Genomic DNA, 27,430 nt, shown 5'->3' with positions numbered 1-27,430 from the left:
TGCCATACTAAGAGGCTCCTGCCAGTAAGATTATTGATGGCTCCTGCTAACCAGGCCCAGCGAGGGAGGGATGCGGATGACGTTATAATAAAAGGTTTGGAAGACAGCAGGAAGGTTAGGATGAGGGAGCAGTTGGTGAACTTGGACACATAAGTGAAATGGGAGGAAGGGTGAGATTAAGGGCTCTGAAGGGAGGGTAAGAGCGAGGGATTTGTGAAGGGTTGTTTGATCTGTGCCTGCGTGTTAGTGATAGGATAGGCTCATCTCCCCCCGTAGAGGGGTTTTATACCACATCGTTTGGAGGGAAACATGCAAAGAAAATGCAGACCAGTGGAGAGACATGAGTCAGGGAGAGGGGAGAGGGTACTGGAGGATTAGGCACGTAACCAGTGAGGCCGACACTGGCTCTAATTCTGCAAACAGTATGGAAAATGAGAGCATGATTCTTATTTTTGCTTGAGCCTGTACTTATGGTGATGATGACTAATGATTAATGTGTAATAATTTGTCTGTATTACAGTACCTCCAGTATTTTTGAAAGACTGGGCTACAGCAAAGCCAGACAGAACATGTCTCTTCTAGTTGGGTATTCCTGCCTCAGTTGATTTCTGTCTGGTATGACTGTAAATTGTTTAAGGCAAAATGTATTCAAAGAATTAGCGAGACGTGTGTCCATCAGTACACCAAGGGGATCATTTAAAAAGACAATGCAAGTAAAATAAGGGAGTTGCATTTTTCCTTTCATGTGTTTGCTTCTGTCCTCAGGTGTTTCGGCTTCAGACACCATCAGTCCTGGCAGAGGCAGGTCCGGGCGGAGTCGGGGGCGGCCTAAAGGGTCAGGAGGCGGGGCCAAGTCAGGAGGAAAAGGACGTGGCCGCAAGTCAACAGCGGGCAGTGCGGCGGCTATGGCGGGAGCGATGGCTGGTGCGGCAGCTGCGTCAGCTGCAGCTTATGCTGCTTATGGCTACAGTGTTTCTAAAGGTTAGTGCATGTTGTATCTGCTCTCAGGCAAATAATATATACATGTACATGGGCAGTCCAAATCTTTTTGTGCAAAAATAAAAAAAAAAGAATGTTGTTGTACATGTCCTTTATTTACATGTCACATTTCTTGATCAAACATTTCCGATGGCTGTTGAAATCTGGAAGGAAGGAAGGACTGGTCTCAAGCTTCACTGTCCATAGTTTGGCATTTTGAGGAAAACTTTGTTTTCAGAGAAACATTCTTTGTCTGTAACTGTAATCAAAGGCAAGCGAAACTAACCTTGTTTCACTTAAAACAAGTTACAACAGAAAGGAAAGGGCTTTGTTAACTGACAAGTGGGAACAATGTTTCTGTCAAGTACATAGCACTGTGTGTGTTTGTGTGTTTTTGTGTTTGTGTGGTGTTTTTCTGCTGACCTAGCCTAAAACCATTCTCAAAACTTGTTGTTGAGTGATTTTGTTGTTCTGGATAAGGTCTGTATTGAGACTTACCACTCAAAATTTGATTGAAATTATGAAACCAGCAAGACTTTTAATGTGGAAATTCTGAGTTGTTGAGTTTCTTCAATGAGAGTAACCATGCCCGTGTCATTCCCTCCTTCCAGCAGGCCTCTCTGCATCCAGTCCCCTGCAGCCTTCCCTGGGCCGGTCTGGTACCAGCCCAGCCTTCAACCCCAACAGAAGCTCGTCCCCCCAGGCCAAAGGAGGCAACTCCACCCCGAGTCCCCATAAACAGCTCACCCACAGCCACCACCACAGCAGCCATGGTGCAGTCAGGAAGGGCAAGGGCCCTGGTGGTCCTGGGGCTCGATGATGCACTCATACGCACTGTACACGCATTATTGTGCACGCACACACGCGCACACACACACACACACACACACACACACACACAGATCACACAGATAACTGACCTTCTCTCACTGTGATTCCCACAGACACCCTACGCTTAAACTAATAAATAGGGAGTGCAGTATTTATAGTAACTGAGGCTCACTACCTGGAGGACCATGCTATGTGTGCAGCAACTGAAAGGACCCTCTTCACACACACACACACACACACACACACACACACTTCATTTGAAGATACACTTCCTACCAGCCTCCACATGTCTTGTGTCAGTTTTATTTTCATGTGTCCAGGTCAGTGGACAAAATCTGCCTTGAGTATTTTTGTTTGCATTGTGACAAGAGCATTTCCAAGTTCCTTTTTGAGAAGACAAACTGTACTTTTCTACTCTTGACAGGAAGCTCTTTTGATTTGCTACCAAGCGGTGATGCTGCGACAAAGACGTGAACAAACATGTGTAGCTTAAAGGGCTTTGAAATCCTTGTGTTTGCCGGCATAGTGAGACAAAGGAGTTTCTGTCAAATGCACTGAGCCACGTCTTCCGTTTTTGTGGTGTTATTGATTCTCATACATGCACACTAGGTTATTTAATTGTTCTGTAGATATGCTCAATGCAAACTGGTGGATGATTCTGCATTTCACTGAGCTTAATGTGAACCCACACTTTACCAAACTATGTCTACAGCTTTTCTACTAAAGCTCTTATTTTTGTAATAAAAGATGCAAGTACCCAAACCAACATGGCAGGTCTTAACATTTTCAAAAAAAAATTGTCCATAAAAAATGTATTGCAGTACAGATGAAAATGAAAATCGATTATATATTTTTTGCCCAATGGGAAAATGAATGAATGGATGATGTAAAAATGATATTCCAAAATGAGGGGTACTGGTTGATACGGCAATGCTGCTAACAGTAAATTTATGAATTCACTTTGATTATTTGGTTGTCTAATATTTAAGTTATTTGAGTTACGTTAGAAATGGACGATTCATGATCATTGCAAATGGGATATTCACCTGTAAAACAGTGTAAAATGTACTGAAGCCATTTTCTATTTTTCAGAAATAGTTTTTTGTGATGAGGAGTCTGTGGTTCGCTTTGATGTCATTGCTGTTTTAGGAAAAAAAAAGATTTGCATCAGTGTCCTACGTTGAGCACTACATCTGTTCTAGGTTTGTTTGTTTTTGTGTTAATAGTGTGATTAAAATATGATGTTCTATATTGATGTACATAATGATGAGAGTGGCTTTTCCTCTGTCTTTTCCCTCATTTGCCTGTCTATTTTTATAGGTCGTGTACATATGAAGAAATGCATCTGCCATTTTACTAACAGGTGAAGCCAACTGAAAATAAAAAGAGTGCTAAATCAATATTTCTGCTTATTTTTTCATGATTTTGTTGTATTTGTTGTGTTCATTATACTTGCATTGTTCACTTAAAGACAAAAGAACAGCAGTGCGTAAGGACACTAATCTCCACTGACGACAAAATAATGGGAACATGAACAAGACTGGAATTTAAAGTTCCTCTCAGGCTGGAACTGTAACCATATCTGCTCTTATTTCCTCACTGAGAAATTCTAGATCAGGCCTTGTGCCCTGCCCACCACCACTGCTTGCATTAGGGTAATGGGTGAAAGAGGAGAGCATATCAAGATGGCTACAGGAGGATACATCAGCTATCTGTACTGTCAAGGTTTCGGGTTTATATTGCTCACCCCCTGTCCCCGCAAGTTGACAGGATTGGTTCCTTAGGTATGTGACGTATGAAACCCTGGCTGTATGAATCCATTTTTTATGAGACTGTCATTGGTTCAAGGCATTCCCGAACAGGTTGAAGGTGTTCTGAAACCCTTTATGTGTAGATAGAGTAGATAAAAACTATTTCTAAAAATGGTTCGATGGAGTTTTGGGAGGCCATATTAAAAGTTTATTTTGGTCCTGATATATTAAAGCTGCTGAGACAGTCATGGAGTTAGTCATGGAAATAAACCCTCCTGCATGCAGCATAAGGGTGAGAAACAGTTCGGCAGACCATATACCAGACCATCCTTTCTTCTGTTTCTCCTGGATCAGTGGCTGCTATAGAAATGAGCTCTATGAACCTCAAAATAGTCCTTGTTGAGACTATCACAGAGGTATTGAATCAACTGCGGCTTTTTGAAACCATACTTTTGTAGTCTTTGGCAAATCCCATTTACACTGCACACTACAACATACAGAAATAAAATCCCATTTGTAAAACCAATCTACGTACCCAGGGGTCACATCCAGTCATAATTTCATTTGTGGTGCTCTCAATATTAAAAAAAAAACATTTCAACAGTTTAATCCTTTTCCAGAGAAAATGTCCCTGTTCCTCTGAATACTATACAGACATTGCTGTGGACAATTTTCATTGGAACGACTTTCTATTGAGGAAATAATCCCTGTGAAAGCTGAAAGAACAGTGGGTGAGACCTCAGTAACTGGGGTGTTGTTTTTGGAGAGACGCACAGATGTTGAGTTTTCCAAATGAAGACATCAAGTGCTTTGAGCAGCAAAAACCAAATTCCATTTATCTCACTTGTACTGGGAGGGAATCAGAAACTGAAGCTATCTCAATGACTCAAGGGGTAAGTGAGGTTTTTTGTGTGTATGTGTCATATGGGTAAAGTGACCCTTTAACAGATACACCGTAGGTTTGGGAATTCAATATTCTGAAGTACACCTGGATTCCTGGCAGTATATTTTCACATCTGGATGAGCGCCGCAGCAGCATGTTCTTCCTGGTGCACTCTAACATGACCGCAGAGCAGACTGTAAACACAGGACTTCCAGGTCTGGACTCGTTCCCAGCCCGCGGTTATATAAGCTTGTGCATCTAGATAGACTCTTTTGACTTGAATCACATCCAAGGTACAAGCTGCTCCGGCCAATGCTTGGGAGTGTCCAATGTATGTTTATATATGTGTCTACGCCAGGGCAGGGGGTATGCTCCAAAAAATAGGTTTACTGAGTTATCTGGATAATGCTGTGTGACATCCTGTGTAGAAATGTCTTGGCTGGTGGTTCCCAACCTTTCATTGCCATTAACAAAAAAATCAAATCACCATCAATTTCAACAGAAAGGGATTTATCCTTTAAGACTGTATAATTTGGAGATTAGGATAATTATGAGGATTTAAAGGCCTGAAGAGGTGGAAGTATTCAGCATTCCTTATAAAAAAAAAAAGAAAAAGAAAAACAAATTAAGTGTTTTTTTTAAAAATCATTTTGTGCCTCTGATTCACTATTGGACCCTTAACTGGTTCTTTCTGCTTTCTAGATGACTTTGCAACACAAGCCATCTGCCAGTGTTTTCCTGGCAAGAGGCAATATAAATGAAGTTTTACTTGGAAATGATCCAAGGCTATGAACCACATGCCATATAGGATTTTCTGTGCAAGTCAGAAAAAGATGTTAGCTGGCACTAACTTTATTAGCTCATGTTCCCACCAGTGTTAATGTTAGGCTCAAAACAACAAAAGGCAAAAGACTTCCTTTAACTTTTTTAATTGGCATTTGCATTTACACTGCACGGAGAAGTTGCCACAAGCACCTTTTGAAAAACACGTCTACACCTTTAAAATACATCACAGCAGCCATTTGGTGAATTTCAAAAACAGGTTTAACTACCACAATGAAATCGCTGTAATGTCTGAAAGCACTGGACGGAATCTGAACTGTGCAAATTAAAAACCGTTGATGTGCTTTTTAAAACAGATGTTTACAGTCAACAATTCAGCGATGACACTTTTTTTTGTGAATGTACAAACATGTGCCATTGCGATGTGAACATGAGGTCATGCTTAAACAAAAACAACACACTTAATATCATGCTTTCCTTCTTTAACACTTCAGTAGCATTCAATTGCCTCTAGTGCACTGGATTGTAGGGTGAAGCTAGATTCCACAACATAAAACATAGGTTGACTGGTGTGACAGATGAAAAGCCTCAGTGTTTTAGTGTGTGTGTGTGTGTGTGTGTGTGTGTGTGTTCATCCACTACACCCTAGTATGACAAAGGGTACAAGCTACTGGTTGCTAACAGATAGTACACTGTGGTCAGTGCTGCTTGCTCGATGGAGTACAGGTGATGGTCTTCCACATGTGGGCAGCTGCTCCTCATGAACTGGGCCAGGCGGAGCAGGTACTCCAGGTTGTGGCCCGTCTTCCCACTGGACACAGCGATCTGGGCGCCGATCGCCGCTGGGCTGGCCCTCCCCAGGTACAGGGGGTTGTCAGAAGTGGCAATGTACACCAGCGCCTGAACTGGTGACTGGTTCTCCCCCTGGGGGAAGAAATCCACCATTTTGGTGATGTAGCCACCGCAGACTGTCTCGCGCACGTCGAGGTACTTCAAGGACTCCTCAACTTGAGTGCCTGTCACCTCGAATGCCACACCCCAAGTGCTCGCCTGTGAGAAGAAGAAGAAGAAAACATGATCAGTCAAATCATCCAGATGGGGGTTTACACAGAGGTTTCTTCAGCCTGGAAACACCCCTGCAGATTCTACAGCATCACCAGTAAACCAATAGGAAATAGAAATTTCCACTTACGTCATCATCTTCAATCAGCGTCACCACTCTTCCGGGCTGCAGGAGAGAGGAAGAGAAATGGGTCACGTCATGGGCAACGCCTGATCAGCAGTCTGAGCCAAGCAATTCACAATAAGCAGCAAAGCAAATCGACATGTCAAAGTAAGTTCAAAAACACATTAAGCATCTCACCAACTCGTCGTTCCCGCGATGGAAGTTGTCTCCGTGCCAGAAACGTCTCTTGTAGCCTTGAATGTAACCGACCTGGCTCCTCTTGTACCTAAAGTCAGGCTTCCACACCAGTGACCCGTACCCGAAGATCCACAGGCTGGTCTTCCCGGCGATGATGTCTTGAGGCTTCATTTCGATCGGTAGTTTTGATGACGTTCAGATGAATCGATGGCTTACTCTTTCACTTGATGTTACTAGCTAAGATGACTAGCTTGCTAGCGTTAGCTTCCTCCGGTCCAGGAGCAGAGGAACCGGCTGGCTCGCAGGTATACCGCGAACGGTATTTGAGCCCAACTGCTTGGCAGTTGCGAAGATGGAATTACGCAGTTGATTTTGCCTTGCACGATGCATTGCCGTTGCATTAGAGGTGCCGCATTATGCCTTAAAAATCCATGGCAGCCGCTTCGGCCTTCTGATCAGTGGACGAAAAAAAATCATAAACCGTCCCGGCCAGCTTTTTCGCCGGTCGGTGACAGCGTGGATTTAAAGCGAATAAAAAAAGTCGAGGTTTGATTTGGTGATGTAGTGTTTCTCACGCCTAGTAGGTGATCTTGTCCCTGCCAAAGGGCACCGATGATCTGAAGCGTTTCCTCAATAATAAACTGAAGCGGCGCTCATGTATTTATACATTGCAGGGTAGGTGGGCGAGTATGTTCCATCTTTTAGGGCCAATAATATTTGAGGAAGACATGTCCTCGATCCCATTTTCTCCAATCAGATTTCGGTGCGCCGAATAAGGCGGGACGTTCACTCAAACTCGTTACACTATTGGCCCAAATGACATTTGAGATTTACACCCACCTTTCAACGGGATTGGCCCATAAACTGTCACTCCAACTGATTCAATTTATGATTGGCCGCCTGCGTTGTCATTCTCTAAATAAATTTCCATATGGTTCAGACTTGATGTGGCTGATGCAACTTCCCACAGCATTTCAGGGCCATGGCAGCAACCTAGCAACATACCAAGACATTGCATCAGATCTGTTGTAGGACGAAAGTCCTTAATAGGAGTGGTGCTTTCTGTCTCTCTATGTAAGACATGTCACTAAGAAAATAAATAAACTGTATATTAATTTGTGTTGAAATTAAATATAATAAAAAAAACTATTTCTGTCTGATAGGGTGATGTGACCAGACACAGGACGGAAGTCACTTTTGACATGTGAGGGAGTTAATCAGCACTACATGGATGTTTCCATGAGCCAGAGCGTGAGATGACTGTAATCTAGTCCCACAGCTCAAAGATCCAGGGCAAGACAAAGGTCTCTCATCTCACTTCCAGCCATCTGCAACATGGAAAAAACTTGTTAAAGAAGGGTATGATGGTATTTTGTCTGCAAATGGACTCTACATAGGAACTTAGTAATAATAGTACAATTTGGGTGTTTGTTAACAGTTTAATCCAGCAAGGAGGCTCACTTACATGGGGCAGGTGCATGATTGGCTGGCTCACCACTGGGTTAGCCTGTTATCATCATAAATCTTACTCTTGCAGAATTATTCCAATTTTGCAAACGCAAACGCATGCCCCTTTTAACAGACTTTACTCAACAAGCATCCAGGAGTTAAACAACAGGATAAAAGCAAAAGCAAAAGCAAAAAACAAAAGCTAAATGTCAAAATGGTAGGTAAAAGCAAAAGCAATAATGTAAAAGCAAAAGCAACAGGGTGAAAGGAAAAGTAATGAGTAAAAACAAAAGCTAAATGTAAAAACGGTAGGTAAAAGCAAAAGCAATAATGTAAAAGCAAAAGCAATATGATAAAATCAAAAGTAATACTGTAAAAGCAAAAGCATAACAGCAAAAACAGTAGATAAAAGCAAAATGATAAAAGCAAAAGCAATATGGTAAAAGAAAAGCAATAGATAAAAGATTTTTTAAATTTTTTTATTTATAATTCTTTATATTTCCTCAGTTTTTTTATTTCCTTATTAATTCTTTTCTTTATTCCTGTTTATATTTCCAAATTTATTTTCTTATTCTTCGGCAGATTTATTATTTTTTAAGGCACTCCTATGACTCCATACTTTGGTAGCCAAATGCAGGGTCATAGAAGGAGCGGGTGATTTCTGAGTTCATCCTAGGTTTAGACTCTGTGTGGACAACCCATGTACACTAATTAGCTAGTAAACCAAATACTAAAAAAATAGAAATGGCAAAAAAAAGGAAAAATACAATGACGAATCAAAACTGGCAAAACACTGACCGCAGCGGAGACACGACGATACAGAAACATAATCAGTACGATGTCAGACCTGATCAAATGTACAGATATGCCCACCACTCCTGGTGGATCTGATATAATAGTAGAGGCTTATCTGTTCTCATTAAATAGATTATCTATAAATAGCTGGCATTACCTGCCTTGATAAGAGGCCAGACAATAAAGCACCACACAATCCAGGCCTTTGAGCGACCCTGTGTCATGCACAAGTGTCCATCCAATTATGCCATGGCCTTTCATGTCCATCTTCTCCTCAAGCCTGCTGCTACAGTACTTCAGAGCTGCTCTCCAGCCACTACTGCCTGTTATCTAATCTAATGCTCTGCTCCGATGTTTTGACTAGTGGACTTATCAAATACTCACTTGTCTATTTGTCTTTGCTGTCAAACTAATATACTTAAGTTTAAGCCCCAAACTGAAATATTAATCTGAGTTGGTAATGTTTGCGGAGTTTTTTGACTCAATTTCCCTGTTTGTTAAGGCTCTTTTTTTGTCAGCTCACAAGATATGACGTATTTCTAGATAAACAAGATTTTTAAATCTGGTTATGGGTGTGGGAAGTACAACATATGAATCCCTTCTGCAGCACTGAAGATGGTGGTTGTTTTTCGAGTACGATGTAAACATTCCTTTATAGGTCAGGAGTTTGTGGCCAGGTTACTGGGACAGGTCAGTAGCATCTAAAACGTCCCAAATTCCTACAGTGGGTTAGTCTGAATAACTGGACGCACCATGTATTTTTGATTTATGGTTGAATTCATCATTATATGCAAATCAAAATAAGGCTTTTCATGCTCTGATGTGTTTAGGTTAGGTGTTGCTGTTTCATTATGTTGCTTTAGATTTGAACTTGAGTGTGACTGGGGTTTTATTTTGGCATGTACTGACCACTTATTTCCTGTGTGTGGGTTTCTTACTGACACCTAGTGTTAATTAATGAGACAACTACAAGGGCAGGACAGGGCAAGGTTACAGAGCACTGGATAACACCATCATATACTGTATCAGCATGATTTGCATACGAATGCATATTCAAAAGCAGCCATGGTCAAAATGAGCCAAATCAGCCTCTAATTAAAACAATCAGATGTTGCAGGAAAGGAAGCCAGGATTACAGCTATGTAGCAGTTCTGCACTCTTGATTGTAATTGACACAATCTTTTGAAAAAGAAAAAGAAAGTGTTTTGTGGAGGGACTTTCACATTCCTCATGAAGAGATAGGAAGATTGGAATTTCAGATCTGCTTCCCTATTCTCCACTTATGACATCAATTCATGTATTTTCCCTGTTTCCTCTTTCAGAGTAAATAGTGCTGATTAGTTTGTGTGTCTGTGCTCTCACTTGTTTTGAGGTTGTTTCCTGAAAACCCAGAGTCATCTGTGCGAGCGAGTGCCAACTGAAGAAAGCAATGCGTGAGAAAAACAGTTGGCCTGTGCCGGCATGTTCGGCATTTTTTAATCACGGAGGAAACAGGAACTGATGTCACTGGGTCACAAACAGGATGCTGTGATTATAACACAATGAAAATTCTATGGAGACCCAGAGGCCAAAGAGCAGAGCCCTAGCATGTGTTTGCCACTGCGATCAAGTGTGAATGAGGGTGTGTGGCTGCTTTAGGTGCGAGTATGATGATGGTGGGAAAAAACTCCTAAGTACTATCAGGCTGGGTCAGGTTAAGGATGATTAATCATTGTGAGAACATGTATGTTTTTCTTGAGCCGGGCTGGAAGCTCCCTTTTCTAAACTTTTTTATTTTATTTTTTTTTACACTCACACTCACACATAAGTCTTTAGATGAGGATGCACAGGTCAACAGGCTAACAGGATGTGTGTGAGGGAAAAGCCGTCCAGATTCTCTGCCGAGTGTTGATTGCTCCTGATTAGGGGGTGTTGACTGTTGCAAGATTTCTGTTAATTGGAGGCAGGAGAGGTTTTTTTATGATGCGGATGACATGTTGCCTTGACACAAAAGTGGACATATTGGAACTCATTTTAAGACTAGTCCGTCATGGGGTGATCTCTCCTCTAAATTGCAGAATGGTGGTCTATCAGGGGCAAACTGTATGGAACAGCAGTATTTTCCCAATGGACAAGAAGGGCAAAGGGTAGTAAGATTGACCAGATTGCTCTGACAAGTCAACTTTTCTTAAAAAGATCTTTTTATTTATGTGAATTCATAGCAGATCCACTGGCTCCCATCTGGTTTCCCCTCCCCTCTGCCGACAGACCCAGTGCCAGGTCTTCTCCCCAGCTTTGTTTGCAGGAGTGGGTGGTACAGAACCGGGCATTGAAATATTGCTCCTAACCCTGAAGGGGAGGCAGGCAGTTGGGGAGCCTGTAAGTGCTCGAGTGTGTTTTTTTTGGGAGGAGGTCTGTGCACTCTGTGTGTCATGCACACGGGGCGAGAGGCCTGGCATATGCTGCTGTTTTTATGGCACTACAGATTCACTCCGTGCTCCCCCACGGCATCTGTTTGATTGGCTGTGTGTGTGTGTGAGTGTGTGAGGTTGTGTGTGTGTGTGCAGACGCGTATGCAAGCATTATGGAGGGTGGTGTGGTGGGGGGGGGGTGGTGATGGTGGTGGATGTGTGGGGGGGGGGGGCGTTCCCCTTTGCCCTGTGCCTGGCTTTGTTTCACCATTTCCAGCTTGAGGGGCTGGTATCCGTGGAAACGGATTTGAATTTCAAGCCAATTTAGGGCCGGAGAGAGGATGAGGGGTGGGTGAATGGAGTGGGAGCCAAAGGCGTTTCCAGGAATTACTCGAGGTAGTGATGCTGCAGTCAGGGAGCTTTATGTTTCTACATAAAGTCCAACACATCACATTTGATGTTGTGTGAATGTAGGAAAAGCAGCTGGATTTCATATTCATAAACCTGCTCACAACTGAAGAGACCTGGCTGTGCAATAGGTAGTACAGGATATCATTTTTAAGCTTCAGCACTTCAGCTCCCCTTAAATCAAATCTAGATAAAAAGAAATACAAGACACATTTGATCATCATTTGTACTCATTTTCATTATTTAAAAACACCTCAAAAATAATTTCCTTTTCCATTTACTGACATCAAATTAAAAACAGTTTCCAAGGAAGTTTTATTCTTCAGAAGTTTGGTCCTTATAAATATGCATTATATACAAAATAATATTATAAAACATATAAAGAGCAGTGTGTCATATTTAAATTAAACTCTGGAAATAATCATTTTAAAAAATTACATTATTGGTTCTGTATTTCTGAAATTTATTATAGGCAGGCAGTGGCGTGACAGTCTTTTCTCTTTGTTTTCCTCAGTTGGGTTGCATAGAAACACTTTTCTATGCACTTTTCCTTACTCTTGGATCTTGCTGGCACAGCACTGACTTTTGCACTCCTGTGGTTTTCTCTTCAAATCGCTGTTGATTAAAAAGTATTCCCCCCCAGTTTTTTTTCTTCTTTTTTGTAGTGCAAATGATCCAAGAACAGACAAGGGCACAAATTTAGCATTCAAACCCCCTCTTTTAAGGCTTCTAGTGAATTTGGGCTGCATACAATCTTCACCATTGTGTGGAAAAGTCCAACCAGTCATTTTCACGTGATTGACAGTTGAAGATTAGTTTCAGACATTCAGAACTCTCAGTGTTTGTGAGGTTGGATTGTGACGGTGGGTGAGTTCACTCGTCTCGACCCTGAGTCTTGCATAGCAGGCGAAGCTGGCAGGAGTGAGTGTGGGACAGGGGGGGTGTAGGGATTTGGAGGGGTCACATCTTAGGCACCTTTTTAACTGATTGGTTGGCTGTCAAAGTCATCATGATTATCACACAAGGCCGGGTCAGATACGAGGGGCAATGATCCACCTGCGCCTCCTTTTACTGTCCAGGATGGCTGCAATTTTAAATTAATATTTTACCGATGCTCTGTCAGTCTTCACACCTCGTGTTGTCAGTCTTTTCGCCAGTCCATTTAACCATTGTCACAACTAAGAGAGGTCCTTCACTGTACATGTTTTGCATACAAACACTCGGTCAACATAAAGTTTCTCAGTTCTGTTCATTTGTTGCAGAGCAGAGGTTTCTGCCCTCTCCAGTTCTCAAGTGTTCCAGAGCAGCAGTGGACATCTAAAACAATCTCCAGTCTCTTCTCAGCATTTGTAAACAATCCAGAATGTTATATTCTGCCTCGATTGTGTCTTCTTCCTCGTCCCCTTTGCTTTCAGACCCCTCACAGTTTATACCTGTGGGAAAAAAAGGGAGGAAAAACTTATGTTAAAATAGAAAATAACACAATGATCCTGCTGCTGAAAACTCGTACGTTTTTTTTTTTACATCGCCTTTTGAACTGTTAGAGCTCACATGCTCCAGTATCACCATTATATTTTGCTTGGAAATAACATCTTAAAAATTCCTCTAATTGCCACAGCAGTAAAACATAGCACCTTGGAGACCAAGTGGAGCCAAACATGTGTGAGGAATCAGTCTAAGTTCTAACTCTAGGTCATCACACGGCCAAGATAAAGAACAGCCGGTGTAATTCACAGAAACCAGTAATGCAGTTGATTGGGCTATCCCAAGCTCGGGTCCAAATATCACACCACAGTCTTTCTAGAAATAGCATCATCCCCCATCATAAATGTTGGTGCACCAGTGAGGGATAGAGCACTTGGGACGAAATGATGCATTTCAAATGGGCGATCTGCGGAAATGCTGATGAAGAAGTGATTGTTTTGGCTTACCTCAGTTGCTATGACGCATTCCCTCCTTTCCTCTGCTATAACAAATACCGACTGGTACATGGAGTCTCTCGAGGAACATATTGTTGATATCCTACACTCTGGCTTTTCACTGCAAACACAAATCACACTTTGTGTTAACTCAAACGAGAAGCACATGGCAGCGCTATGCATTAGACATACACGTATATAGTGAGGCGGCAGAAAGGACAGGGGCGGTTTGTAGCAGAGCAATTTTCAAATATACGTAAACTCAACATGAATGAAGAACAATGGATGGTTTCCAAGTTTGGATAACACAACTGGGGCTCATTGTTGGGTTCAAACAACTAAACCGTGGCATTGCGTGAGTGAGAGCTCTCATTAACAGCAGGGCTCCATGTATACACTAGTATATGAACTTAAGACAGGAGACCTATGGAAATTTCCTAGTACTTAAACACATTCCTATCTTTGCTATCACAGCCAAGATGAGAGTCTATTAGTGAAACGGGGGGGGGGGTTAAATGTAAGGTGATATAAGATCAAATGTAAAAATGGTTCCTCTTACCTGTACATTCTACTCAAGGGCATTTTATCTTCTAAACACTTTTCATAAATAAGACTTTTATCCTCTTGTGACTTTTCATCCTTGAACTCCTTTGATTTAGAGTTGTAAGAGTCCAAGTGATAGTTTTTATGGATAAAGTTCGATTTCTCTGAATCACAGTCCACCTCCAGGCCGATTTTCTGGTTGGTGTTTTTCAGCTGCGACGCTGGGATCAGGTTATCCCGCTGAAAATTCGACAGGTTGTTCATAGTCTCTGTGTCTCCTCTCTCCCTTTGGGCCTGCCTGTGGATGTGCCTCAAAGCCAGGCCCACCATGCACAACAGCACAAGCAGTGCCACCAGCCCCACGGCCAGAGAGACCGCCGCCCACTGGAAGCCATCTTGAATCTCTCCATTGGTCACGGGAGAAGTGACGGCGGCGAAGAACTCGCAGCGATGCCCAGTGAAGCCAGAGGGGCAGATGCAGGTAGCAGGAGGTTTGCCCGGCCCGTCGCCCCCAGTGCATATACCCCCGTTGAGGCAAGGGTGAAGGGAACACTCATCCAGGACTCTGTCGCAGTTTCGCCCGCTGTAACCTGAAGGACAGGCGCAGGTGTAGTCATTGATTCGGTCTCGGCAGGTGCCGCCGTTGAGGCAGGGGTTCCCGGCGCACTCATTGATGTTGATTTCACAACGCTGGCCGGTAAATCCCGCGCGGCAGCTACACGCACGTATGCCACCGTGGATCAGACACAGACCACCTGCAGAAGAAGAAGGAGGTGGACAGTTGGTATCAACAAGTTTTCTGTGTGAGGTTGAAAAGCTTTCTAAAAAGGCACAGGCATTGCAACACCAAGGCATTTCAAAATCCAAAAAGAACACTATCTCCATAAACCTATCCATGAGGCCCCTTCAGTTCACACATCTCCATCAAATCCAGTGTGACCGCAGCACTTTGTATGTGTATTGTGTACTTATACATGTATTGTTCTCCCAACACAGAACAATCCCAGAGCCCTCCATGTTTACAAGAAGACAGAAATCGAGCTACGCTGGAAATTTGTCCCCTTTCATCAACAACCACAGTGAGCTGTGGTGACATTTACAAGCTGCTGCTCTGAGCTGCTGAGTGTTTATATGGAGGACAATAGACACCAAGTTCCCACCAATTCCTGTTGTTCCACACTGCTTCCAGTTGCAGGAATTCGAAGGGGGGAGAAAGAGTGAGGGGAAGTTCAGAAAGGGGGGGCAAAGAGGGGAGGAAGACCGTACCATTAGCACAGGGAAGCGACGTGCACTTGTCCACTCTCTTCTCACAGTTGAGTCCAGTGTAGCCCCGGGGACACTCGCACATGTAGCTGCGGCCATTGTCCTTCTCCCAGCATTTGCCACTGTGGAAGCAGGGGGAATCGGCGCAGGTCAGCAGGCTGTGTTCACAGTGGGAGCCCTCGAAACCTTGGGGACATCTGCACATGTAGCCGCTTTCCAAATTCTGGGGGAAACAGAAAGAGAGTCAGACAGTCAAAAATAAAATCTGTGAATATAAAAACATACATATCTTATCAATCTGTTATTTTGTCTCCAACTTACTGTGCATAACCCTCCGTTCCTGCAGGGGTTGCTGTCACACTCCTGCATCTCCAGCTCACAGGTGACCCCTGTGAAACCTGGCAGGCATGTACATGTGTAGCTTCCCTGGCCTGTGTTCATACAGGTGGCGCCATTCACGCAAGGATGGTGATGGGTGCAGAAGTTTAAGTCTGGGGGAGAGAAGAGGGTTTGTTTACAGGGAGCCTGCAGGGGGAGAATAAAACTATCTACTACGAATGTGTATAAAGCTATGAATGGAACACTTCAGAGAAAACCTAATTTACTAATGCTTTCAAGTTAATTCAAATGAAAACAGTGTACAAGTAATATGAGAAGATCTTTTAAAAAGGAACAACAGCAGTGGTCCAAGTCGTCTGGTGTACCTTGGTCACATAATAGGCCTCCCCAGCCTTCCTGACAGTTACACTGCCATGGCAGCTGGCAGGTGCCGTGCTTACAGGCTGGGTACTTCTTACACTCGTCACAGAATGTGCCTTGCCAGCCATCTCTGCATCTGCAAAATGACAAAATATGCTCGTTGATTAATCACTTATTCATGTCATTGGTCTTGTAATAGCATATCTGAATTTGGCACTTAAAACTGGTCAATTTCAATTCTATTAAACATATACTCGGTTAATTTCTTTGAAATGAGAGCAGACAACTATGCCTTGTAGGCCTGTCATGAATTAAGTGGTTATCACATCAAGAAATCGGTAGTTAATCATGTAAAACGACATTAATAGCTTCACCACAGTCGGATACAATCATTAAATTCTCATATAAATCCATCACAGCAATGAAAAAAAATTCAAAGTCTGCTACACATGGGGCTAAAAGTGACATCGTACAGCAGTGGAGCTTTTTTCAGAACGCACACGACAAGTGGAGTGTGAAATCATCCAAAGACACTGGCAACTTTTCCACAACCTTGTTACATCACTAATTACAGACAACATTGTTCTAATGAATAATAATATTGCACTGTCTACATTACAGTGTGAATGCAGAAACATCAGAACAAACAGAGGCCAATGTTGAAGGTCAAATGATCAAAGAGGTATGCACAACATAAGGATAAATAATAATATGATAATACAAATGTGAAAAATTGCTGCAAAGATTTTTGGCATCAAGCCAACAGTCAACGGTTTTTCCCTTATGTTTCCCATGAATATCCATTTCTCAGCATAGTGTGCAGCAATCTTGTCAAACTGAGAGATTGTGGGACTTAAGATGCACTTTTAAGGTTCCAACTTTTTCTGCTGAGTGAGCAGAGGCATGGGAGCAGTTTTATGGTGTTTTATGGTGGGTATCTGAAAGGTTTAACCTAGATTTGGGTCCGTTTTAGCGGTGGGAACAGTGGATTTGTGTCTAAAAAAGAGGGCAAAATCGGATTCAAGAGGACTTTCTCACAGTGAGTGGGTGGGTGAGTGAGTGAGTGTGTGTGTGTGAATTATCTTTGCTGGTGAGTGAGTGAATGAGAAAAGCCAGTGACAAGAAGGGAACATGGGAGACAGATATGTTGGTGAGTGACGCAGGGAGACGAGAGCACGGACTGAGGTTTTGTTGATTTAGTGAACTTCAGCCTCTTTGAGTGAATTATATGGGTGTAAGAATAGCTGATGTGAATCTTCAAATTATGAAATATCCCGCTCTCATTAGTTGTACTTACATGATTTGTATGAGAACTTGAAAATGGAGTTTAGAGAACCACAACCAGAGCTCTTCACATGAATGTAACTCACACTGTTTCCACACCTATTTCAATACTTCATAATTCTAAATACTTACACACACTCGCCAGGTCTGGAGCAGTTTCCATTCCTCTCGCTGCAGCCCTCCAGGCAGATAGCTAAAGCAGAGAGAAAAACACAAACACACATAAGTCTGTTGCTGTTTTCGCATAAATGTGCTCCATACTACTACTACTACTTATGATACTATATATCAAGTACTAAATGGTAAGTAATATTTTCACAACTTAAAAAATGACATCATATTAAAGACTGTAAGTCTATAGCCGCTAAAAGCCTTACAATAACACAGTGGAAGCCCCTCATTACAACAACCAAGGCTACAGAGCCCTCATTCTCTTGAAATAGCAAACCGTGAGCCTGCGTGTTGAAGTACATGAGGCCTCGATCCGTCTCAACTTTCCTTAGAAGCCATTTGATCATTTGATCTAAACCTGTCCGCCACGCCCCCAGCTGCCGCGTGGGGGAAAATCGGTTGAGGGGTTTGTTTGTCCTGTTTTAAAGTGTACCGGTTGCATGACACTGATTCGCAGGGCAACATATCAGGCGAGTGACGGTAAGCGGCCGGTTTAGTCCAGAACAGATGCTTGCTCTCAATAGCAGACAGCTGTCACTATTGTTGTTTGTGGTCTGCCAGAACCATATTTGCAGCTGCTACTACCGCGCGCCCAACAATGGAAGGGACTAAACATCGGTGGCGCGTGGCGGATAATAATGCCGCGATTAACCTTGGCGCGTGCAGTCGGCCGGGCTCCTCCTATCAGTGCCCGCGCGCCCCCCGCCTGCGGATTATGTTACCGGGCACGCGCGGTACAGTACTTATATGTAAATACATATATAAAATATGTATGTAAAAAAAAAAAGAAAAAAAAAATAGAAAAACAAGTTGTTAGGTCTTAATTGTTTGTGACGCAAAACAAAATGTCAGGTAAAAATGCACACCTGTGTGTCATTTATGCTTTACAGCTGTGCCAATTAGCCATTTGTTTCCAATTTAATTGGCATAATTTTGACTACTGTTAGGCTACTATGTTTATCTAGAATTTAAAATGTGTTTCTGTTGCATTGTGCTTAAGCCCTCCAACATGTATCGCCTACTAGGCCCAAATGACAAGGCTTGTTTAAACTGATGTATGGCAGTGTGAGAGAGACGGGAAATTATAGTGTCTGAAAGATGCCCCATCTATCTTTCTCATGTATATTTTCTGTAGTCACCGACGATTGATGTGTCTGTAATTGCAACACGTGAGCCCATCTGGTTAGAATTTGGCGCCACAATCAAAATAGCACATGCCAATTTCTCTTTCACCACCAAGTGACATGGATGACAGATCCACTGTCACCCATGTGGTCACATATCCAGCACATGGGAACTATTACTCTCATGGTGCCTCCTTCCAATCTACTCTTTGATTAATTTGTTTTGGTGAAAAGGGCCCTTGGTTGTTGTGGAGCCAAATGGCATCCGGCCTCCTCATAGTCCCATTCAGAGCTGTCCAAAAACATGGGAGTGTTGGTCTATGATTTCGCCAAGTGGGTTTGCACAAGTATAATGTGCCTGTTGTCATGCTAAGCTGTCTGTCCCTCAACCCATATTCAATGAGTGTTCACAAACCCACAAGCAATTACACATCAGAATTATATGAACGCTAATTATATGAGGCAAATATCTCTGAAAAATACATTATGCACCAAAATTGCCTGTCACACTTGCCAGATATCATTACATCATGTCTTGTTATAGTGTTCAACATCTTGTGGCTTTGATGATGTCAACTTATGTTTTACACAACTTCCATTTTAACTGCTGATATGTGTAACTCGTGCATGCTCACAGATCTTTTCTCATTTTAGGCGCAAACTGTGACATTGAAGGTTAAAGGTCACACACCATGGGGACACAGGATCATCAGGACCTTGCATAAGTAACAGCTCTTTTAAGGTAAGGATTGGCCACTAAATCCTACAAGGGGATCTTGTGGTATCAAGCTCCAAAGCTAGGCCAAAACAGATTCCATTATTTATGACTCATTTGCAAACATCTGCATGCCCCCAACGTGTTAAAGAATACACAGACACGGGCTTAGAGCAACACTGAACTACATTCTGTCAACAGACAGAAATGCTAAAAGAGAGCAAGACCAAACTGCTGATAAACAGCCAGATGTGAATAATAGTAGATATTTTGTTGATATCTTACGTTCTTCGCAGTATTTCCCCTTCCATCCAGGCAGACAGGATAACTGCCCATCTCGGGTACAGGTGTAGTGGCCAAATCGGTCGTCCCTTGGCGTGCATTTTTTGGAACAACTTTCTCCGTAGTAACTTTCGTTGCAGATGAACCGGTACGAATACCTGAGCTCTGTCTGCTTTGCCATCTGCGTATCCTGGGACCAATCAGTCCCTACACCCATCTGTCTTTGGATGGCAAAAAAGCTAATCAAAAAGTCTGGGTTGTTGGTATCTGAAAGAGGAAAAAAAAAAACAAGACAAGGAGGGGGAGCCAGAATTAATGTAGGATATCTAAGTTTGCAACCTGTTTATGTCCTGGGATGGTTATGATTTTATGTCAAGAACTGCATCATAAATGGCTGTGGGTTCAAAAGTCATCCACTTTCGCTTCAATAATCTGCCCAGTACCAAGCTGCATCCCTTATCAAATCCCATACAGCTTAGATGAAAGATAAACTCAGGTTGAAATTTCCTCTTTCTTTCCGTCAGCAAAAACATTCCCAGGCCCAGTCCCCTCTTCCAAAGGGCGGAACAGAGTAAGGTGTAAAATACAGGAAGATGTAGTCAGGGGTTTTTGGCAGGCACTGTGTATTCTCACCAAAGCCCACAGCTCTTTCCCACGCCAAAAATAAACCAGAGGAAGTTCAATTGTATTGGGTATAAGAATGAAAAAGGTGTTCTGAAGTTCATAACAAAGGACTGAATAGGCGTGAAAATGTGTGAAATTATGAACAATTAACCAGAGGTGGAGGGGGACATGTTGAATGACTAAGCTGCATTTAATAGCCCAATCTCTGATTTTTTTTTGTGCATGTATTTGAGCAAAAATGGGGAACTAGTGGAGAGCCTCATGTGTTAAATGTACAGACAGAGCTCCCTCCTGTGGTAAAAAATGTTGCACTTACCTACAGGTAGATTTCCATAAGGTGAATGCCAGGCTTCAATTATTAATGAAAATGACCCCTAAGGAGAAAACACATGTAGATAATTAGTATCCAAATTACTTTCATCATTCAAGAAGAGAAGCTTTCATCTTTTCTTTTTGCTTGTATTTGCCTGATTGTTTCAAACAGCTATATCAGTTCCACTAAAGGCTGCATGAAGACATGTGCTACAGTGATCATTGCATGGCCTTCTGGATTTTGAAATGAACGACGTCGTAGCAGTCCAATCTGTTTGTCCACAGAGTATTACCTAATGATATGGATTAGATGAGCTGACCAATAACCGGTGCGCTCCCAAAATGCATAGCAGCTCCCTGAAAACAACATAATAGCGGTCGCTGGAATAAAATAAACAAAGTGGATACACAGCTCCACTGCTCTTACCGGCCATCCAAAGTTGAACGGTATTTGAATCGGTCTAGGTAAAGTGCCACTGTCCTTGGCGCTGAAAGAGTTTGTCCCCAGCACTGGTGTCATTGTACTTCCAAAGATGCAGTCACCTGGCGAGACCACAGCCTGGTAGTTCTTCAAGCAAATTGTAAAATAAGTCCTGCAGTTGGGTTTGCATGCGTTCCCGTTTGCCAGCAAACCTTTGTGATTTTTAAATTCGTGAAGATCAAGCTCAAAAACACCGGATCCAAATACCTAAAAGAGAAGGAAATATCATTTAAGAGAGCGTCGGCACGGTTACATTTAGCTTATTTCTTAAAAACAAAACCAAACAAACATCTAAAACAACTGGCTCCCCATCTGTTTTCGCGGAGGTCTCAGGACCACCGGGGAGATGTATTATCCTCCTTCATACCTGTGTTATCAACGTGGTGCTGAATGCGATGGTAAAGGTGAACCAGGCTGCCATCCTTCTCGCTTCTCCAGGGCAGCCGCGTCACCAACCAATAAAGCAGCAAAACCTCCCTATTCCAAAGTATTTACACCGAGGTAAACAAATGTACAAAGAAAATCTCTAAAGCAAATATAAATCCTTATTCACTCCCGGGGAGTTCTCCCGTAGCTCCTTGTTGCTGTGCGTCAAAAGCGTCCAGAGAAAGCGCTTCCAATCTCCAAGTTATCCAAAGGTGAGGGAAGACTAATATCCACAGCCGTGCTTCTGTCTGTCTGTCAGCAGGCGTCCTCTCCTTGCACGCTGTTGTACTCCACAATGGTCACTCCGCTGTGTGTGCGCGGCTCAGAGCTTGTTTTGGTGCTGAACTTGGTGCGTCACTGCGCCACGGATGTTCATCACTCGTCTTAATACTAGTGAATGAACTGTTGTGTGTCTCCTCCCGAATATATAGACTTGCACTGCGCTGCTCATTACATAAACCGTCAGTCACCGCGCTGACACCGCCCACTCAACCCCCTTCCCTTCCAGCCCAACAACAATTATCCAGATTTAATACTCACTGGCACTGTGCTGACTGACCACCATGGTTACTGGGCGATTATTAACAAGCCCCAACATCTGTTGACTTATTTTTAGCGCACAATACGCCGGACACACATTCACACATTATGGACAGTGAGTAAGGACAATGAAGGAGAGCCGAAACTTCGGGAACAGAAAGAAGGAATTTAGTTCAATCACTGTCTTACTCCTTGCACCCGTTTGCCCTTGGTTCCACTCAATTGCTCGCCTAATTAGCTCCGACTGCATTTTTTGGAGCAGAGCGCACTATTTCCTCTCAGACCGTCCGCTCTCACTGGGGTCATAGGTGTCTCTCCCTCGGGCTGTATCACGAATAGTGAAACTAAAAGTGCGATTAAAGGAAACATTTAATTTTATTTTATTTTATTCGTTGAAATTAATTTTCGTTAGTTTTCTTTTTTATTTAGAAGCACATGAGATCCGTAACATACCAGAGCAAATATCTTAATCGTAGAATATCTTAAATTAACCCACAAAATGTATTTTTACTGTCGAATTCTGCTCAACACCCTTAAGAATACATCATCTCTCGTTTACTTTTACGCACGGATACACTGGCCCATGATTATGTCCTACCATTTTTTGCCACTACGATGTTATTTCGGGTGGTGTTTCATCTTGTTGTTGGCGTGTGCCCCTTCATGCCCACCCATGCATTTTACGGTTTAGTGGCAGCGTGCGTCCTATTGTTGCGGCGCGTGTCCCTCTCTCGCCCTCATGCGGGTGTAATGTGCGGGAAGGGAGACATAACTATTCAGCTGTATGCAAATTGACTCTCTCTCTCTCTCTCTCTCTCTCTCTCTCTCTCTCTCTCTCTCTCTCTCTTTCTCTCTCCCTCTCTCACACACACACAGACGCTCACGCACACCACACATCACCTGCATCCGTAAAATTGGTTTATTCTTCCTCGTGGCCTTTAAGAGCTAATAAGAATGACACAGTGCTCGCGCGCAGCGAGGTTCCCCGCACTGAGATGAAAGATTTAATTTGATGGCCTCAAATGGACAGTGGTGATGCGCGGGACTAATAAACTGACAATTTCTCCCTCCCTCCCTCAGTTTGCCACGACAAAAAAAAAAAACTTTACACACTCCTTAATAATGAAGGGTAATAACGCTGCTAAAGCACATAGCCTATGATTACAAATTAAGCAAATCCCTCTGAATATGCCCTCTCAAATTAATTAATTGTATTTTACTTACAGATTATTATCAGCAGCACAGTCCACAGGGAAGTCCCTAAAGAAATTAAGAGTCAAAGCAATTCCACATAAACAAATTAAATGACTGATAATCTCTTGTTAGGAGAATGAATTGTTTGGATATTTGGCGAATAAACGCATTTCCTCACCGTTTCTCCCCTTAAACATGGGTTGTTTTTGACAATCTGATTGGTTGTATTTGTTATTCGATCGCCCGTGTCTCTCTCATTTACCATCTGGTGGGAGACTGGCAGCCCGACGCACCGTTTTCTATCGTCTGTTCACGGAGGGGACAAGCCAATTTTCTCCAACCTGTTCATCTAAATTCTGTTTGGCATCAGTTGCGCGTTTGTGAAAAAAGGAGCTACAGTAATCCTGTAATAACATTCAGAAGGATGTTTTATTTCCCATATTGCAGACGCTGGAATTATCACAGAACTTAATGCAACGCAGAAACAGAATTATGCCACGTTAAGGATACAGAAGGCTTTCTCTAATGTATTTGATAGAAAGGTCATTAACAAGACATGAATAAGTACCTAAGCATCCGATATCACTGTCATTTTTTATTAGTGTTAAGCCTATAAACTGTGCAATTGTGCATCTATTTTTAATGTTAATAATATTCCAAAATAGCATACAATGATAGTTCTCCAAGTGGTGACATTAATATCATCAGATTGACAGAAGCAACACTAATCTATCCACTCATTTTGCTGTTGTGTCACTGACTAATTTTGAATTTTGATAACTTTGTGAATCTGTTAAAATCAAGTCAGTGCAGGAAGCTAACACAGCTTTCCTCGAAAAAAAAAAACTAGTGCCTCCAACAAAACCTTTTAACAGACAAGCAAACTCTTCATGTGTATTGTATAGAAATCAATGGATGATATTATGCTTAGAAAGTTAATGTACAATTCATTGTTTCTCCAGGGAAAATAATTGCCTTGATTTCTCCTTGAACTCTACATGATCTCCGAATGTTTGCCTTTCATCTGTTGTTTTCGTATGGTAGCTGTCCACTACTGAGAGTGAAAATGGAGAGCATCTATATTTATTCAGTGTTTATATGAGGCAGACATAGTGGATTGGTTGAATGCTTGTCATATTGACACACCTGTTGTGTCTCCAATGGGTCCACAGAGACACAATGGCATTGGCTTGGGCGAGCCATGTGTGCCACGCAGCGCTTTTCTGTTTCCATATGCCCTCGACTGCTAATTCTGTTACTTGTTGACATTGCAGTGATTTGATGAAATGATATTTCAGATTTCAGTTTTTGATTCTCCCCATAGATTGATAATGGCAATGCTGAAAACAGGCATCGGGACAGTCTGTCTCTTGATGTGTTTGTCCTGGATGGGTGAATTGAGCTGTGATTCCAGGTTTGCCCTCATTATTGCATCGCCTCTCCTGCCAGTAATGGTTTCTAATGGTGAATATGACCCTAGCTTATCTCCTTTTATAGCCATATGTCTCCAGTCCAGCTATCACGAACCTGCCATAAAAAGGGTGGCAATTGCAGTTTATAGTAGGTTTAGCAGGTGAGTGCAGCTGATAACACGAAACTCTCTTCACTGTGAGGATTAGTGAATGACATGTGAGCCGTATGTTCTTTTCCACACAGCTGAAACAAACCGCACACACAATGGCTATACTTTATCATAATGCTGTCAATGTCAGATGGTCTCTGCTTTTATTATAGTGCTTGCACTGGACACACATCTCACATATTGATTTACCTGTAAATGGCCTGTTCATTCTTACTGAAACACTATGTCAGAAAGAAATATAAATGGTTTATAGTAAAGGATTGAGAGCCATTTATTAAAATAATAGATTGAAAAGGCAGAAAAACTGTGAGTAGCGACTTATAGAATTTGAACACATGTTGAGCACAAAAGAGGAACTGAGGGAGAGCTGAAGCTGCTGTCAACAAATGCTTTTTATGGTTTTATTTATAACATGCCTCCCTGAAAAAGCTTTGTATTATCACACTCTTATGCAATGCCAGGCCAGTAACTGGAGCCTACAACAAACCAAGTGCTCTTGTGCAGCTCATACCAAGGCTATTTGGACCCATTCACTAAACCACAAGCTGGGACCCAGCATATATTAGGATGCTGCATCAAAGCTCTTTGCTTTCCAGCAACACAGCAGGGTCTGACTGACCAGACTTTAGTTCATGCTCAAGTCTTCGTCCAAAAGCTTTGATGTTTGCATATGTGTGTGTTAGTACAAGCTTGTACGTGGGTGTCATGGAAGACGAAGAAAGCATCTCGTCTCACGTCTCATCTGCTTCCCCCTCGTCTCTCTGCTTCTTCAGAGAGAAAACCCACGGGTTTGCAGGTCCGCTTCAGATTGTTCTGCCGGCTTGACGGATGCCTTTCCAGTTGTTTGTGGATCTGAGGGCCGCTGTGGAGAAAGCCACAGTTCCTGTTCTCACCATTCTGGCCCGTTCTCATGAATAAACTGTGATCTTCTGACAAGGAAGTGTAAACAGTTGCGGTTGATTGGTCGGGGAGCGGACACGAGAATATCTATTGTTGTCGAGGGAATGTGAAGAATGCTGCTGTATTAAATATGAAGCAAGAATGCCGCCATGACATCAGCCTCCTGTTTTATCACCTGCTTTTTATGAGTCATCTGAAAATCAAGAGCAAGAGCTACTGTTCACGCAACTTAAAATGAGTAACATAACACATAACATCTAATATAATGAAAGACCTAATCTCTAAGTATAGAATTCTTTTAACCACTGTTTCTTCATGCTACTTTGATTTCATTATAGATCTATATAACCAGCTTCTGTAGACATAATAAAACTTTAGCACAATCTGCAGACAGTCAAGAGAAGAAAGGAACAGTTCCTATCAGGTAACACATGGATTCATTTAAAGCCTAGACAATTTTTACATGTCTTAGCTGCAGACATGACTTGGGCACATGTTACAGAAAAGTAATAGAAGCGCGTTAGGTGAAACAGATTTAGTCTTCTCATTATATGACAACAGACTGAGCTGGTGCTATATACTACATGTCTGTGTGGTCAGTCATATTTATCCGGTCCTGTTAAACTGGCTGATGTGCCACCTGTTATATTGATCAGGAGGCCCTATCCATATTTGCTCTCCTCAGTGCAGCTTATGTTTGAGGTCCAGCTGGGCTTCATCGTAAAAGTAATATAAATCTTGATTTAAGTGAAGGGAGGCCAATATGTTGCAGCAGATTGACAGTGACGTCGGCAGTAAGACCAGAGGAGGATTTATGACCTGCTCTTCAGTGGCACAGGGTGCAGGTTCAGTTCCCGGCTGTACGCTGGGTCCCTCAGAGTCACACCTGACAGAGCTCCCTTAAGGAAGTCACTGGTGACCCACATAAAAGAAAGTCAGAGAAAATCAGTCAGATTTGAGTCTCTCTGGAGTTCTCATTTGCTGCAGTTGCGAGTGAAGGAAATGACCCGCAGAGGTCAAGCAGTTAAGTTTTCTTGGTCTCTTTGATGAAAGCCAAATGAATGTGGAAGTCGAACATTGTAAAGCCTCCTTCAACCTGAAAGTCTTTATTTTGTATTTGAACATAGAAAAACATGCTTCTAGCTTTCTGTTACAAGAAAGAAGTCTCAAGTTCATTTGTTTCCCATTGACATTTAGGAGCACAATGCCTCTTAAATCTCATCCGTCTGCCTTGATAATGTTCTCCCCATGTTCTGTTTTGGAACTTTCCTTCCCTTTCTCTGACTTTTTGGTGTTTACTACAAACAACAGTGTACCAGCACTGACCTGGCCTTTTGACAAGTACACTGGCAACATGAACCAACAGGGTTGTTTAGCCGTGCTGTGAAACACAGGGAAAGTGTCGTCACCATCGTCATCAACACTCACCTTTTCTGAGAACATCATGATCTGGAGGCGGTTGAGGTCAACTTTACTGAATTTATATGGGCTGTGAATACATTTTAGAAAGGTTACTTTTTTAAGTTTGATAATGCAAATTTGTTAAAGGTTAGCTAAGAATCAAAGTAGTCTTAGTTGAGGCGTAGTTGTGGCTGAAAAGTAAAGCTATACATAATGGAATGAAGTATAATTGAAGAGTCACTTATAATGAAAATCAAACCAAGCATGCAGCACTTCTCATTGTAGCGAATATTAAATAGACTATCCAGTTTTTAGGAATTCAAATGAAGCTTAATGTTT

General features: G+C 42.4%; 3 protein-coding genes across 4 annotated transcripts in view; 1 reads left to right on the top strand and 2 right to left on the bottom strand.

The window, feature by feature from the left end:
- The window catches only part of ino80 (INO80 complex subunit), a 35,573-nt gene extending 32,364 nt beyond the window's left edge, over window positions 1-3,209 (top strand). The window contains exons 35-37 of one of the 2 annotated variants that reach the window (XR_002664909.1): window positions 766-981; window positions 1,590-3,011; window positions 3,130-3,201. Coding sequence is in view for 1 of the 2 variants with exons in the window: in XM_022737848.1 (XP_022593569.1) it covers window positions 766-981; window positions 1,590-1,798 (425 nt within the window). In the remaining variant the exon portion in view is untranslated. Of the gene's footprint in view, window positions 1-765; window positions 982-1,589 lie in introns of both variants that reach the window. The other variant, XM_022737848.1, reaches the window with a different exon arrangement.
- Window positions 3,210-5,337: 2,128 nt separating this feature from the next.
- Window positions 5,338-7,206, bottom strand: LOC111239838 (glutathione-specific gamma-glutamylcyclotransferase 1-like). Its single transcript, XM_022769758.1, has 3 exons — window positions 6,590-7,206; window positions 6,419-6,454; window positions 5,338-6,276 (listed from the first exon to the last, which is right to left on the bottom strand). Exons 1-3 carry the CDS (start codon window positions 6,758-6,760, stop codon window positions 5,872-5,874), a joined length of 612 nt encoding a protein of 203 aa, XP_022625479.1. The 5' UTR covers window positions 6,761-7,206; the 3' UTR covers window positions 5,338-5,871.
- Window positions 7,207-11,866: 4,660 nt separating this feature from the next.
- On the bottom strand, window positions 11,867-21,847 carry dll4 (delta like canonical Notch ligand 4). The gene is made up of 11 exons (XM_022769749.1): window positions 21,416-21,847; window positions 20,995-21,255; window positions 20,572-20,629; window positions 19,635-19,898; window positions 17,472-17,532; window positions 16,061-16,191; window positions 15,678-15,847; window positions 15,360-15,579; window positions 14,110-14,848; window positions 13,563-13,671; window positions 11,867-13,064 (listed from the first exon to the last, which is right to left on the bottom strand). The coding sequence occupies exons 1-11, from the start codon at window positions 21,467-21,469 to the stop codon at window positions 13,059-13,061; spliced, it is 2,073 nt and encodes a 690-aa protein (XP_022625470.1). The 5' UTR covers window positions 21,470-21,847; the 3' UTR covers window positions 11,867-13,058.
- Window positions 21,848-27,430: the final 5,583 nt, after the last annotated feature.

This window comes from Seriola dumerili, unplaced genomic scaffold (genome assembly GCF_002260705.1).
Source record: "Seriola dumerili isolate Sdu_G_001 unplaced genomic scaffold, Sdu_1.0 BDQW01000025.1, whole genome shotgun sequence".
Classification (NCBI taxonomy): Eukaryota; Metazoa; Chordata; class Actinopteri; order Carangiformes; family Carangidae; genus Seriola; species Seriola dumerili.
This window is presented reverse-complemented; position numbering and strand designations above follow the sequence as displayed.

Coding starts and splice junctions, on each gene's coding strand:
- LOC111239838 (XM_022769758.1), bottom strand. CDS start 6,760: ATGAAGCCTCAAGACATCATCGCCGGGAAGACCAGCCTGTGGATCTTC. Junction 6,455..6,589: donor ATCGCGGGAACGACGAGTTG/GTGAGATGCTTA, acceptor TCTCTCCTGCAG/CCCGGAAGAGTGGTGACGCT. Junction 6,277..6,418: donor CGCTGATTGAAGATGATGAC/GTAAGTGGAAAT, acceptor TTCTTCTCACAG/GCGAGCACTTGGGGTGTGGC.
- dll4 (XM_022769749.1), bottom strand. CDS start 21,469: ATGGCAGCCTGGTTCACCTTTACCATCGCATTCAGCACCACGTTGATA. Junction 15,580..15,677: donor GGAACGGAGGGTTATGCACA/GTAAGTTGGAGA, acceptor TGTTTCCCCCAG/AATTTGGAAAGCGGCTACAT. Junction 13,672..14,109: donor CCCTTGAGTAGAATGTACAG/GTAAGAGGAACC, acceptor TTGTGTTTGCAG/TGAAAAGCCAGAGTGTAGGA.